This window comes from Ischnura elegans, chromosome 8 (assembly GCF_921293095.1).
Source record: "Ischnura elegans chromosome 8, ioIscEleg1.1, whole genome shotgun sequence".
Taxonomy (NCBI): Eukaryota; Metazoa; Arthropoda; class Insecta; order Odonata; family Coenagrionidae; genus Ischnura; species Ischnura elegans.
The window spans coordinates 22,578,294-22,592,611 of record NC_060253.1 but is presented as its reverse complement, the minus strand read 5'-3'; the positions used below and the strand labels follow the sequence as shown (position 1 = coordinate 22,592,611).

At 36.5% G+C, this 14,318-nt stretch overlaps 1 protein-coding gene across 1 annotated transcript in view; it reads right to left on the bottom strand.

Moving 5' to 3' along the window:
* The window catches only part of LOC124163622, a 28,090-nt gene extending 16,679 nt beyond the window's left edge, over window positions 1-11,411 (bottom strand). Inside the window, exons 1-4 of the mRNA XM_046540650.1 lie at window positions 11,277-11,411; window positions 9,613-9,813; window positions 7,654-7,746; window positions 4,587-4,781 (exon numbers count right to left, since the gene is read on the bottom strand). Coding sequence (XP_046396606.1) covers window positions 4,587-4,781; window positions 7,654-7,746; window positions 9,613-9,813; window positions 11,277-11,340 — 553 coding nt within the window. The 5' untranslated portion in view covers window positions 11,341-11,411. The remainder of the gene's footprint in view (window positions 1-4,586; window positions 4,782-7,653; window positions 7,747-9,612; window positions 9,814-11,276) is intronic.
* Between the last annotated feature and the right edge of the window lie 2,907 nt (window positions 11,412-14,318).

Below are 14,318 nucleotides of genomic sequence, written 5' to 3'. Positions count from 1 at the left end.
CCTTTTATCTGTTATGGAATGAGTCTTTTTTTCAAACTTGTATCTTACGTATATCAAAATATTAACATTAATTTTTATGGTTAAATATATTGTGGCGTTACGCGCACCATTTGTTTTTTTATCGCCTGCTGCTGATCACCGTTGGCCAGGGCGGACAATGGAGGCGCTGACGGAGAGAGAATATAAGTGACACGCAGCGAGAGGGATTGATGATTGTTGTTTCTACATTTTTACCTGTCTGGTCTTGGTTTAGACGTGTTTTTTTGCACAATTTTTTGTGCGCACAAAAGTGCACAATTTTTTTATTTGCGAAACAAGTTTTGTGAGCAAGAGGCCTTGGTGTGAGAGATACTTGTATTTTATTTGATTATGAATATATTGGTTATTGTGAACTTGACAGTCACAGGTGTTTTTTTGAGTGTGAATACCAATTTTTTTTACTTCATCCGTCACCCTCGCGCTCAGGCTGCTGTTTTTACCCTCAGTGACATCTTTATCTTTTGAACAAGTGAGTTCTCAGTTGTCAGACAGGATATGTGGGACAGGTGCAATTATAGGTATATACTCCTAATTTTATGGTTTTCTTTCAGAGCAATATTTTTCCGGTTGGATAATCTTTCATATGCGCACGCTACGTTGGTTTTATTATCCTTTTAGTAGTTTTAATCGAACTGCTGTGGCCAATTTGAAAGTATTTATTGAACTAAACTCATCAAACTGTTTTGGTAAATTTTACACCATTATTCAAGGTCACATATGAAACTAAAACTTCGGTGAATGTCATTAGAAGGTGGTATTTTAACTAAACTCGTTTTAAATGCAAATAGAGGTCTCTTCAGTTTAGTCTAGTCAGACGAGTTCAGTCTCTCTCATTGGGGATAGTGGTTCATCCCACTAAAATGTCTGGCAAAACAGTTTGTGGGTGACTCCTTCTGAGTTTCTAGGTGTTATAATCTAGTTATTTCTTTATTTATATTTAGGGAGGGGGGCCAGTTCATTTGCTTGGGCACCTCGGACTTCCATTATGTTTTGTTTCAAGATGCCTTACTTATTCCTTTGAGGGTTGCCACACCTCTAGCTTTAACTATTTCGTTAATGGATTTATTCATTGCTAGCAGGCCATCAAGCGTTTTTCGGGAAGGATAGTACGCCAGCTTGGCCCTACTCCGCCAGGAACAATCGAAGGGAGGAAGTAGTAATAACACGGCTAAGGGCAGGGCACTGTCCTTTGACTCATGCCTTTCTCTTAACTGAAAAGAAGCAAGCCCCTCAGTGTGATGAGTGTAGGCGCTTTTTAAGTATACGATATATCCTGACAGAGTGTGATAAATACCGTGTCGCGCAGATACGGTTCAATACACGGGGTGCCTTCAATCCCTCCTAGGAGACCATTCTAGTAATTTAAAAAGCATAATTTTGTTTCTCAAGGAAATAGGCCTGTTTTATAAAATTTAAAAGTTACTGTATACTTAATGTAAATAAATTGTGCAATGACGATCCCTTTATGACATGATTTGAAAAAATTGATTAAAAAGTGGTGCAAAATGACCTAGCCCTCGACGCACCTTAACACTAGGAGGACGGGAGTTTTGCGCTACCTAGAAGGACGGCTAGGGGTCATTTGACCCCTAAAATGTATTTTGAAATAAAACGCCTAATTTTCAACCAATATTCAGTTTAATCGTATTAATTGTTGAATCAGTTCATAAAAACACTATTTAACATTATTAAATATTACTTCCATCGTCAAAAGTTAATAACAAGTATTTTAAAGAATCATGAATTAAACCGTATGTAGTAGTCGATTGCAAATCAAATATTGAAAATATATATACTCATTACAAAAGTTGTGCTACATGTTTAAACAATAGGGGTACTGGGTTTACAAAATTTGCATTAACATTTTTAAAACTTATTATTTTGTTGTAAATCTCAGACAGACAGTATTTTTTCAGCGCTTTTTCCACAAAATATTTTTTGCCCTGAATGCGTTCATTGGACGGTTTATTCATCTACATCAAAATCTACATACTAACCGGCAAGCCGCTTAAAAGCGTTTGGCAGAGGGTGTTAGGACACCAGCCATTTGCACATGAAAAGGAATTTGGAAAATGGAAAGGAAATTGGTGCAATGATTCAGTTTGATGGTATTTGGCACCTTTTTTCTTTTTTGTGTCCGTGGAGATATGGCTGCTGGATTTGGAGACGTGTAAATAAATTGATACATGCTATCCATCATATCTACTCCGCTTTGTTTTTATTATGAAATAGGATGGTCTCTGGTATTCTTTTATTAGTTTCGGAAATAATGTCGACTGAGATCATGCTGCTGAGTGAAAGTACATTATTGTTCTAGTTTGCCTGATTCTACGTAAGAGTATGGCCTAAGGTATTATTGAACACTCGCATTGAATGGATTATATGGCTATTTTAGGGGTCATGGATGTTTGCGCGTCACGCCTGTTTTTTTTCAGATCGTCCATGCAAGAGAAGTTTTCCATTTTTTTATGACTTTCTGCCAGCTGGATGGATGGAAAATAGTTGTTACAAGTTACATTTATTCCTGAATTCTTGTATGTTACGGTCACTTTAGTAACTATTTATTTCCCTAACGCTTGATTTGATGGTCAATCATCATCTTTGCCACAATATGGAAATTCATTTAGGCTGTATTTTCATTTCACATCTGTCAAAACCCAGTACTCGATTCCAAATTTGTCTGGTTTATTTGGAATTTACCTCATAAAAGGACAGCTGCATTTTGTTGGATAGAGCTGTGCATTTGCTATCACGTCAAAGTCGCCATCGGATTCACTATTCGTCTCTTCCATCACACGAGGATGTTGATGGATTGGTCAGAATGTCCTTGAACTGATGTTTACGATTCACTTCCCGACTGATCTTCAATATTCCCTACAGCTATTTGAATCGCGACGATTCTCTTCTCTTGATATATTTCTTGACTTCTTACTTTCTTCCTCAACTCGCTACTGATATGCATGCAAAAAAATCTGCAAACGAAAGCGCATTATCTTCTCTAGTTGCATTGGATGTATAGAGAGCTGGAGAGCATTAGTAATTCATACAAAAGGACAAAATTTTCAGAAGTAACGCTAATTGCCGTTTGAAAGGCAGGGACTCAACCGCCAACCGTATCCTGATTCGTATCTTCCAGGAATTTGCAGAAATGCTTCTTCTCCGAACTACGTGCGGATTCCAAGGGTAGGATTTACAGTAGAATTTTACAGTCCACCCAATTCCTCCGCTCTCTCAAAAAGAGACAGGATTTTTCCCCAGTGTGCAGCGTGCAGTCCACCCGCCCCAAACCCCGACGGGGTCAGGTGGCACTAATGCTGGACACACGGCAAAGGGGCTAGGTCACGTGACAGTGCCGTCAGGCCAGAAAAATGAAAGTTATTCGTAAACCTGATGAGTCGATATTGAAAATAATGTCTCTAAGAGCCCTGAATCTTGGACGACGGAAAATTATTCTTGGTATACGCAACGATTTTCCGGTGTGGGTAATACAATAATCATTGAACAATAAATAAAACAAAATTAAAATATCATAATTACATGAATGTACGCAAATCAAGGACTGAAAAGGCTTTATTTCCCTTTTCTGCCCAAAAAATATCAAAAGATTGTGCACAACAAGTCGCTATGTCTAGGTTTTCGAATACAGATAGGAGCCCTTGGGACGAAACTGGCATTGAACCGGGTACTTCCAGATTCAAAATGAAGCAAATCATCTACCACACTAGCCTCTTGCTGATAATGTGATATACATGGCACTACAAGGCCCACGGGCAAGAAAATAGCGCGAAAACCAGTTGAGGGTCAAATGACCCCTAGCCGTCCTTCTAGGTATAACACGTCATAAAAATTTAAAACAAGACATTATTGTTGAATTTTCACTAATTTATCAAAATATAGACCAAAATGAACAAAGTCAAAAAGTTTCAAAATTTAAAAAAATATTTTAATAAGAGAAAAATAAATTTGAATTCTGAAAATGGGTCAAATGACCCCTGCCGTCCTTCTAGTGTTAAAGCTCAATTCTACTAGGACAGTACCCAGAGAAGTGGGAAACTTGGAAGATGGATTTCATTTCATCGAATGGCAGGATTTTTATGTAAATGAACAAGGAATGTATGATGATGGAGTTAGCAAACAATGAAAAAAACAATTTCCATATTCCACGCACGGGATAGCCTATAGCCCGCTCCACAAAAGTGATCGTTATGCGTGTCTACCGTCACAATATATATACTTCAAGATGTTCCTCGATGAGGTATTTTTCACAAATATAACCCAGGTTGGGTACACACAGTAGAAAACACAAGGCAATACTAAAAACACTCACTCAAGAAATTGCCGGTGGTACTACCACCTTCCTCGGAGTTAGTATAAAGACTCGATATATAGAGCGAAAAATAATAGAAAATATAAAATAACAATGCAGAACAAGATTTTTTTTGACTTCATCTCTATGCTTTCCATTGTCAGGACACTGAAATAATGCAAACGCACCATCTCATCTAAGGAAAGATATCGCTCATGAACTGAAAGGTAAGGACACTCACACAAGTTCCACTTCAGAAGGACTCGAAATCCCTCGATCGCAAGTGGTTGCGCGAGCCTTAAAGTCAGCGTAGTGTTCATCGATGATGCATTATTTGCAGGTGCCTCCTTCGCGTTCGTTTTATAATGATAAATTTCCTTGTAGTTCGTATCCCAAATGAAGAGTTTCACTTCAAAATTTTCCGTAAGAACGTCAGCTGAAAAGGATTGTCGTACAAACAATTATCAAAATAAAAAGAAGATATAGGAGGTCAACTTAATTCTTAATGCTATTTATTTCTTCATTGAATATTAAGTTTTGCTTACAAATACATTGTAATATTTATTGCAATATATTAAAAATACAACTATTAAAACAAATTAAGCTCGTGTTAACTATGCACGAACATATCACCATAAATAAACGATTAAAGGGTGTGGAGGATCTTTCATACAATATTTATGAGTCAAAATGTACCACCGCTATAAATTTCTAACTATCAGTTCAGGAATCCGCCATTTTGTGCTTAACCCTGTAAAATGTTGCCGTTTGTCGTTGGAAGCTACTGGGAGAGCTGTTCGGAAGGTAACCTCCGTTTTATTAAATATTATTGAGATAAAGTGATTGGACGATAGTGTCTGGGTCATGTCTGTTTCCCTTTTTGAATATCGGTGTAACGCTTGCAATGTTCCAGTCTAGTGGTAACTTTCCCTTAGATAGTGACTTCTAGAACATTATTTCCAAGTTAGGTGCGGTTCGAGGAGCTAAATTCTTGAGGACACACGCGGGTATTCCCTCCAGACCCTGAGATTTACTATTTTTTAATCGATTGTGGTGTTTCAGTTATCCCATCACGTTGTATAGAGATTTCTTTCATCGATTTCTCAGTGTAAGGGATGTCTAAATTAAATTCAGTATCGTCAGTATCGTCATATAAAGAAATGACTTGGCTTCCAACGATTAGAGGATGATGAAGAGCCCAAAGATGCCGTTAGATAGATAGATTAGTTTATGCGGTGGGGGATCAGCTCCCAGGGCACTTAGACCTGTAGGTCCATTGTGCTAACCACCGTTAATGGATCACCCAAAGAGGCCAATGTCCTTGACGAAGGACAAAAGGTCCCCAATGGGAATATCTCTTACTTCCTTGGGCTCTATAAAAGGTGAGCCCAGATGTCTGTATCGAGTCCTCATGATTGCGGGGCACTCGCATATTAGATGGGTGGTTGTTTCCTCTCCCATCTCACACCATCTACACCTATCTGAGTATGTTACCCCCAGCAGGTGCATATGTCTCATTACGTGATAGTGTCCCGTAAGCAGGCCTACTACCGTCCGCACTTGACTTCTGTTCATAAGAAGAATTCTTCTCTCGAGTCTAGGAGAGATCTCTCCTATAAGAGTTTTTGCCTGACGTAGTCCCGGTGTTTCTCGCCACATCTTTGAGTGATGGGTTGATCCCCAAACTTTAATTGCCGCCATCCCCAACTGGCACAATTGGTTCTGGGCCAATTGGGTTTGGGCCAAAAACATATGCCTAAAGGTACAGGCGGGAGATTTGTTTGCAATAGGAATATCATAGTTTATAGGTAGGATAAGTACCTAAATATACAAGGTTATTATTTCGAAAAATAAATGAAAGTCATAGTATTAAGATGTATTTGAAAATTTTGTGAATCTATTTGAGCGTTTTATTTATTGAAAAAAACCGGAGGTTACTTTCCGGACAGCCTTTGTGTATCCCGAGCACTATAACTGAAAAATAAACGATTAGAATATCTTGAATTTAATTTACTCATCATTATCCTGCGTAACTCTATTTCGATTTATTCCACACCACACCCAGGATCATCGAATCACTTCCGCCACCCATTTCCGCCGTCAACTAATTCGTCCATACCACACCCATACATAAAATCACTGTTCATGTTCCCAGATCATTTTTGTGTGATTAAACCCAAAATGGCGGATGTCCTGTAATTACTCCTCAGTATGTGTCGTTTTGTTGAGACTGCACTAAGTGTAATGGTAAGAATATGAGCTAACAATTTTTCCAACGAACAAGGAAAGTCCATAAACTGTCACCACAAGATCTCGGTCAAAGTTTGTTATTTGTTTTAAAATGTATACATAATGCTTCTGTTTTAGCCACCTACGCCCCTTACTTTCTTACTTTTCGGAATACTTTCCGAAATACATGCGACGAGAAGAATCAGGACAACGCCTAAATGTATGCAACACACCGTTAAAACTGTTTATCCTTGCACCTCCCGTCGCAAATATCTGGAAAAGTATTGAGCGTTGGCGGCTGAAACAAAAATTACATCTCTTGGGTATCTATTTCCTATAACTCAAAAACATTTGAACGAGATCTGGTGGTGATACTTGAGAAAATTTCCTTTCAAGAGTTTGGTTATGTGTGTAAGTTCTAAAAATTTAATTTCATGCTTTAATGACAATGGCTGAGTGAATGGCCAAAGGTATGAAACCAGCAATGCTGGTTGCATGGTAATATAGTGCAGCTTTGGGACCATTTTTACACATATTTAAGCTCTCAAAGAAGACTAATATTGATTTTATGAGAATATACTATTCAATAGACGATATTTAGAACGTATGCGTATAAGTATTCAACTTGAGAAAAGAGAAGTTTTCGTGTGGGTGCTGAAAAACTGAAAGCATATCGTAAAAAATTGTCCAAAAAGGATGTAGTTGTTGGACTTTGAAAGCAAAGGCCGCTAAAAAAAGGCGGAATGTAAATTTCTTATTTTGGAAATATGTTGGATTCCAATGAAAACAGATCAGATTGATTAATTGGTAACCATTTAAAATTTTAATGTGGTCGTTAAGAAAGCTTATTTTGCACTTAATCATCTCTTGACTTAGTGGCCTAATTTTGAAAGCAAAGGTAGAATTAATGAAAAACATGAATGTAAAAGAATTCAAAATTTTAAAATTATTTTTCTTACATTTATAGTGTATAACATAAAAAAGCGTAAAATTCCAGTTTGTCCAACCTTTCTCATGGAGCAAAGGTCAAGGCGACTATTTCATTCAATTATATTATCCTAAATAAGGAGACTACTTACCATTCTCTTCTAAATATGTGAGATCTTTTTCTGTGTTGCAGTCCCACGGAATTAGCTCATTGCTGAGATAATCCAAGTCAATAGTGGCTGAAACTAAATTGAAACGTTTAGCATGTGAGTCGTTTCACCATTTTTTCATGGCAGCATTCCCATATTTCTAGTAATATATATTTTATAAACACATTTGTAACCGAGAGAACTAAAATATACTATACATGATTAGAATTGATTTTAGTGCTTCAATTATCCAGCCAACTTTAGCCACACCAGCTCAAATGCAAAGATAAAATGAACAGGGAATAGTCACTCTCTTGCAGTATCAGCCGCATTCTATAGCCGTGAGCTACTAATCATTCTTAATATTACTTTTGTCGCGCTCTGATTACTTGAGTTATATAAATATACGGAAGTGAGGCATGGTCAATGACTTCCGCGGAGAAAGCAAGGATAGAGGCCTTCGAAATGTGGTGCTACAGAAGAATGTTGAAGATCAAATGGATCGACCTAGTTAGTAACGAGGAAGTCCTAAGTAGAGTAGGAGATAAGAGAAGCCTCATGAAAACCTTAATAAGAAGACGGAACAACCTTATTGGCCACATCTTGAGACATGATGACCTGATGAAGACGATCGTCGAAGGACAAGTGGAAGGCAAGAACGGAAAAGGAAGACCTCGAACAAAATATATGGAACAAGTAAAGAGAGATGTGAAGGAGAAAAAATACGTAGGTGTGAAAAGATTGGCTGATAGGAGAATTGAGTGGAGAGCTGCGTCATACCAATCCTAGGATTGTTGACCAGTGATGATGATGATGCGAGCACTCGTATGCAATCCGAAAATTCTATATTTATGGAAGCTAGAGATGTGCGAGTATTACTTTTTGATCTCGAGTCGAGTTGAAAACAACTAGCGACCGTCGACTCGGGTCGAGTGTGGTGATTCCTGGATCAGACTATACAACAATGCATGCTCCAACATACTCTCATTTTTGAAAACGCCATGTAAATTTTCTGGCATGAATGTTTAGCTAGGTGTAAAAGGAAAAGATAAAGAGGAAATTTGACGGCAATTGTGTCACAATTACGAAATGAATGAAAATTAATGTGACCTAAAATACCCCATAATTACAATTGAAATGAGTTAATCTCTTCTGATTAAGTCGTCGATTTAATTAGTATGTGTACTCAAACTGCTAGGAATAGCCATGAGTAAAGGCATTTACAGAATTGTAATAAATATTGTGTACGTGAATGAGTCAAGTAATATTTGATGCTTTTTAATTTTCATGCAGAAAAATCAATTGTTTTACATGTTCAGGCGGCAGGTTTTTGACGTCTCCATGTTACAGTATTAAAACAATTTCTCACCTTTGTTCATTTAAAACCTACAAATAAGCAAGAATACCATCATTTTAGCAGTTATTATAATTCCCTCGCCAAACGATCCCTACCCCACTCCCTTTCCTTAAAATACAATCCCAGAAATCTATTCTCAAAGACCATTTCCCAATCTTAAAAATAATATGTCAACAGCCACTCTCTTTGTCAAACTCCGTAGCATCAACCACATAAGAACAACAAACCTATCAGATTTATTCCGGGTGACAAACCCTCACATAGGTGACCCACAACTACCAACGGTACTCATGTACCCTGCGGTCGTCCCAGATGTAAAACCAGCCCAATTTTCATCCCGACTTCTATCCCCAGTCATCTTGTCTTCTGTCTACCACCCCTTCCCTGTCGGTCTCATGTACATCCAGGATTGTTATTTACCTTATTCGATGTAAACACTGCCTCTACTTCAATATAGGTAAATCTTCAACTCCCCTCAATGTCGGGGTAATCTATGGGACTCCGATTTGCTATGTGGTTTTATTACCAATTTATAATTGTATCTTCAACAAGATGTAAGAAAATTAGCGGTATATTCGTACTGAACTTATTTTTCATATACTTACAACTGAATCCTATACTTTGGAGCCTCTGTGAATAAGCTGAATAATCTTCGGCCACCTCAATACAAAATGAGATGCTTTTTCGTCCAGATATGAAGAATGGAAGAAAAGAAAGGTTATTTGCACTCAAAATATAAGGTGAATCATATATGCTGCCACGCACGGCGACTGAGTTCACTTCGACCTCATTTATCTCTTCGGAACCTGTAAAACAATAATCAAACAAATAATCAAATAAATGGCAACCACTGTGCCAAGTGATATTCTCGTATATGCAACTTTTTCAATAACAAATGATTGGCCCATACCTATCCGTCGACTGTCGTAAGGAAATTAAAATATATTTCGTAATTGTACTTTCCGTTGAAGGAGTAAAGAAGATTCAATTTAGAGATAATAATTAAACCATTGTAGTGCTTGTTTTTCCTCTTGCTGACTGCGATAAATTTACTATCCTATGCATCTAAATACAATGAAAAAGTATTTGGTAGCTTTAGGGACATTTTTTTTAGTTATAAAGATGAATGACTTAGTAGAGGAGGGAAAAATTATATCATAATACACATAGGGGTATTTTAGTGATGCCAGCGGTGAAACTAAGCGATATCGTAATGAGATAAGTATATTTAAAGTAAATTTTTTATTCTACTTTCTTTTGAAGAGTCGTTAGTATTGTTGAGCATCCATCAAAAAGCATGAAAACCATGGGTGGTGGTTGACCTCCGCTGTACCGAAAATAATGCGATTATGGTGATGAGACAAGGATCGTCGGCTAATTAAGTCGATATATGCGTCTCAGATAATACGACATAGTCGAATTGACTTGTTTGGGTTTAAATTCATACGGAAAGTCTAATATCTGCTCCCAGAAGTGTATCTTCTCCGTCCCGCTTCATTTGCCGTGTCGCGTCGGATGGACTCTGCTCTCAGAATCCCATCGGACCTAAGCTCGTATTTTATTGGACTAATATAGACGCAAATATCATGCGCAACTAATAACATGGCTTAGCATGTTTTGCACTGCATTTAGGCTATGACTAATAAAAGATGTTGTTTTCATTTCACTTGTTTCCATGATTTTATACTTATTTGTGTAGAGTACAAAGAGTGTGCTTCTTCGCCAAAGTGTTTGATTTAGAAGTATAGACAAGATACAATAATGAAAATTGAATTATTCCCTTGATAAGACATCCGCAGGGGACATCGCGTATCTCGGGTAGGAACAAGCTAATTGCCGTGAACAAATATGTATGTGTTTATGGTATTGTTGGGGCACACAGCACGATAATAAGTCAATTCTAGTGAAATGGATCGAGGACAAGTCTTCCAAGACCATATTTTGCGCCACTCAATTTGCAGGGAAACATTATTTTTTAAAAATAATCCATTGAATACTTTACTTTACCTGTCGGTGTGCCTCAGATATTTGTGCAGTAGTCTAAATCTCATCTCTACATTAAATCGACCAGCTTAATCAATTTTCTATAATTTACATTGTACATAATTTTTCTGAGTTATTGAGATTTTACACAAAGAAGTGGGTACTATACTACATTCTACCTCTGCCATTCTACATTCCCTATATACATCCATGTTCCTGAAATCTAGTTTCAGTATTATATATTGGGACCAAAATGAACGCAGTATATAGGTTAAACAGTACTTACCATGTGCGCTGATACTCAATAGGATAGCCGTCGCATACACGCATGTGAGGACACACTTGGCCATGATAAACTTTCCGCCTAGGTTCACAGAACATTGAATGGATACGTATGGAGCTCTTCCCTCAACAAGAAGGTCTTTCGCCTCCTAACCGATTTCTTGAACTAAAATAAATACTGCCGCTTCCGTTGGAGAATTCACGTCCGCATACGAGCCGATAAGTCATCAACTTCCTCAGGCATATTTTGTTGATAAACTGCATCCTTCGCTATTTTCCTCTTTCACTTTACAGATAACGAGTAAGTTTCGATCGCTCGAGGCAATTTCCTTACTTCACTCCCATCTTTGAATAGCCGTATATTTTAAGATTCCACTATCATTGAAAGAAATTTCAAAAACTGTAAAGTTGCACTGTAACATATATTTTTTTTAAATCCAAGAACAACGTGCATCAACAACCCCTTAAATTACATAAACCAACATCTAGCGAAAAAAATTCATTCATCACCACAATAGCGAAAGAATGGTTGCGGTCATATACCAGAAAAATTGGAAGAACAAAATGAAATATTTAAATTTTATACAATTTTAACATAATTTGTGGTACTTAACAAAGGGAGTGTTACTACTCACGAATTACACCCCATATGGGTTACATAACCAATAGTTTAAATAAAAAATAATATAAAAAATAGTTAAACAATTACAGGTAAGTATATTCCCTTAGAAATAGGGCTTGTACAGGAATAAGTCGTAGCCCGGTTATTACATTGTTACTGCAAATCGGAAGTCCTTGGATCCATTCCCGTGTGCGACAACTTTTTCATTGTTTTTTGAAATGATGACATAAAGCAATGTGGATATGTACACTCTTGCCATAGAAAAAAAAACACCGAAGTTTAAAGGGCTTGGGGTGAAAAGTTTTGCTGGAAAGTTAGAAACTTAAAAATTACTTAAAAATTAAAACATCTTCTCGGCATCTATTGCTGATCGTAATGTGAGTCAACGTGTTAGTGAATATTGAGGGGAAACTAACCCGGAAACTGTTTGCCACAAAAATCCCTAGTTATTACGACAACATTTGATAAACAATTCGTACAACCTGAAATATTCTTGGTTGCATATGCTAAGTTCTAACATCACGTACCTCAAAATTTGGCCTTTCTGAGTCAATTATGCTAATACTGTTAATAAAAAAAATAAAATTCAACCAAAACAACTTCATGATTGCAAATGTATGCTTCATTTTCAGTTTTATGTATTTTTGGTTTTTAATTTCAATTAAAATATGTACAATAAAAAAATCGTTTATTTGCTATCCAGAAAAGTTGCTATTTTTTGATACGTGTTATTATAACTTCGCCATCGATATTGTTATTTTGGTCAAGAGTGCAGGAAATGGCACACTTTGGCTTGCATTCTTTTCAAAATGTTACTATTACTTGAAATTTTTACAGTAGGTAGTGAATGCCGAGTGAATACCGACTGGCGCTTTTTACCGGGGGGTGGTTTCCACCCAGTAGCCATGCAGTGTCCCTTACATTTTGTTATATCAATGTATACATAAATAAATATTAAGTTTTTGTGCATACCAATAAAATGAACAAACAGCCTCAATCTGAAGGACTTCTCAAAATTATTGTTTATAATCACAAAAAAGGTTGAACCGTTTCATGTGGCTTAGGAAAAGTGTGTTTATATTGATATTTGATTTGTTTTGAGTGTTCTGGTGGGGATTGTATGGTATAAGACGAAGCCGAGTATGACTTCGACGACGACTATGATTATATATGAAGATGATTGAAAAATGTATTTTTCTGCGATTGTATAAGTTTTAATTTTGGCTATGTATGTAAATATTAAGTTTATTTTTGCATGAATAATCTTTTTTGAGTAATTTTACTTATAATGTAATATATTAAATTACATATATTAGTGTAGTTTATAAGGATTTAAATATTACATGGGGTGGTTCTTTATGGTTGAAAAGTTGCAAATTTTAAGAAACAACATTCAATTAAACACTGTGACCAATAACCCTTTCATTTAATGTAAATAACCTGTTTTACATTAATACCTTATAAGAGTTCATTTTTAAGTTTTGAAATATTCTGAAATTATGTTCCAAAGCACAAATCAATCATTATTCAACCAATTCAAACTCAATTTTACCCATCTAAAGATATAAAATACAGCTTTTTATTTTTTGGCATTTGGGGGTAGTTTTCACCCGTAAAATATAATAAGTACCCATAGCTATATTAGAGATTTTGTTGGAGAGGGTAAGATTAACCTAATCAAAAATTTATATTAAAATCGATTCAGTTCGTAAATAAATGGAAATTTTCCTCTTTTTGAGCTGAGTACTCATCATATTAATAATTGTACACAATATTACCTTTCCTTGAAAAACTGCAATGTGAATTTAAGAAATAGATGAGCAATTTTCTGTTTTGGTCTAACTTTTGGGGCTGTAATTAAGTAAGGTGGCTAATTTGATGAGTATTTTGGATGCCGAATCATATCGATGTTTGTTATAATTATTAAAAATACTATCATTCACTTCACTTTAATGAAGAGAGTAGATTGTAGCACGCACTACAGGGTTATCCCGTTTACATCCCGGTTAACATCCCGGAATAATTTGTGTCATCACTATTGGTGTGCAGTAAAATTAGTTTCCTATCTAACTGCAAGTTATATTGGGCCAAGTTCAGCACAACGAAAATTCACCTTTCTTCAATTCAATTCAATCTTTGACCTCAATATGTGGGACATGTATTCTCTTAGGCTTGGTAAATGAAGAGCAAACTTAGTGCATGTCCACAGTAATGCTGATTACTGTTGAGCAAACTTAGTGCATGTCCACAGATTACTGTGGACATGCACTAAGTTTGCTCTTCATTTACCATTGTATCATTATGTTCCACAACATCTCGCCGAACACCGTTGAATACATCTCTTAGGCTTGCTTGCCCTTGCGTTAATCGAGCTGGTCATCTAAATGCTGATGCATCAGATAATCCTTATTGAATATAGTCCCA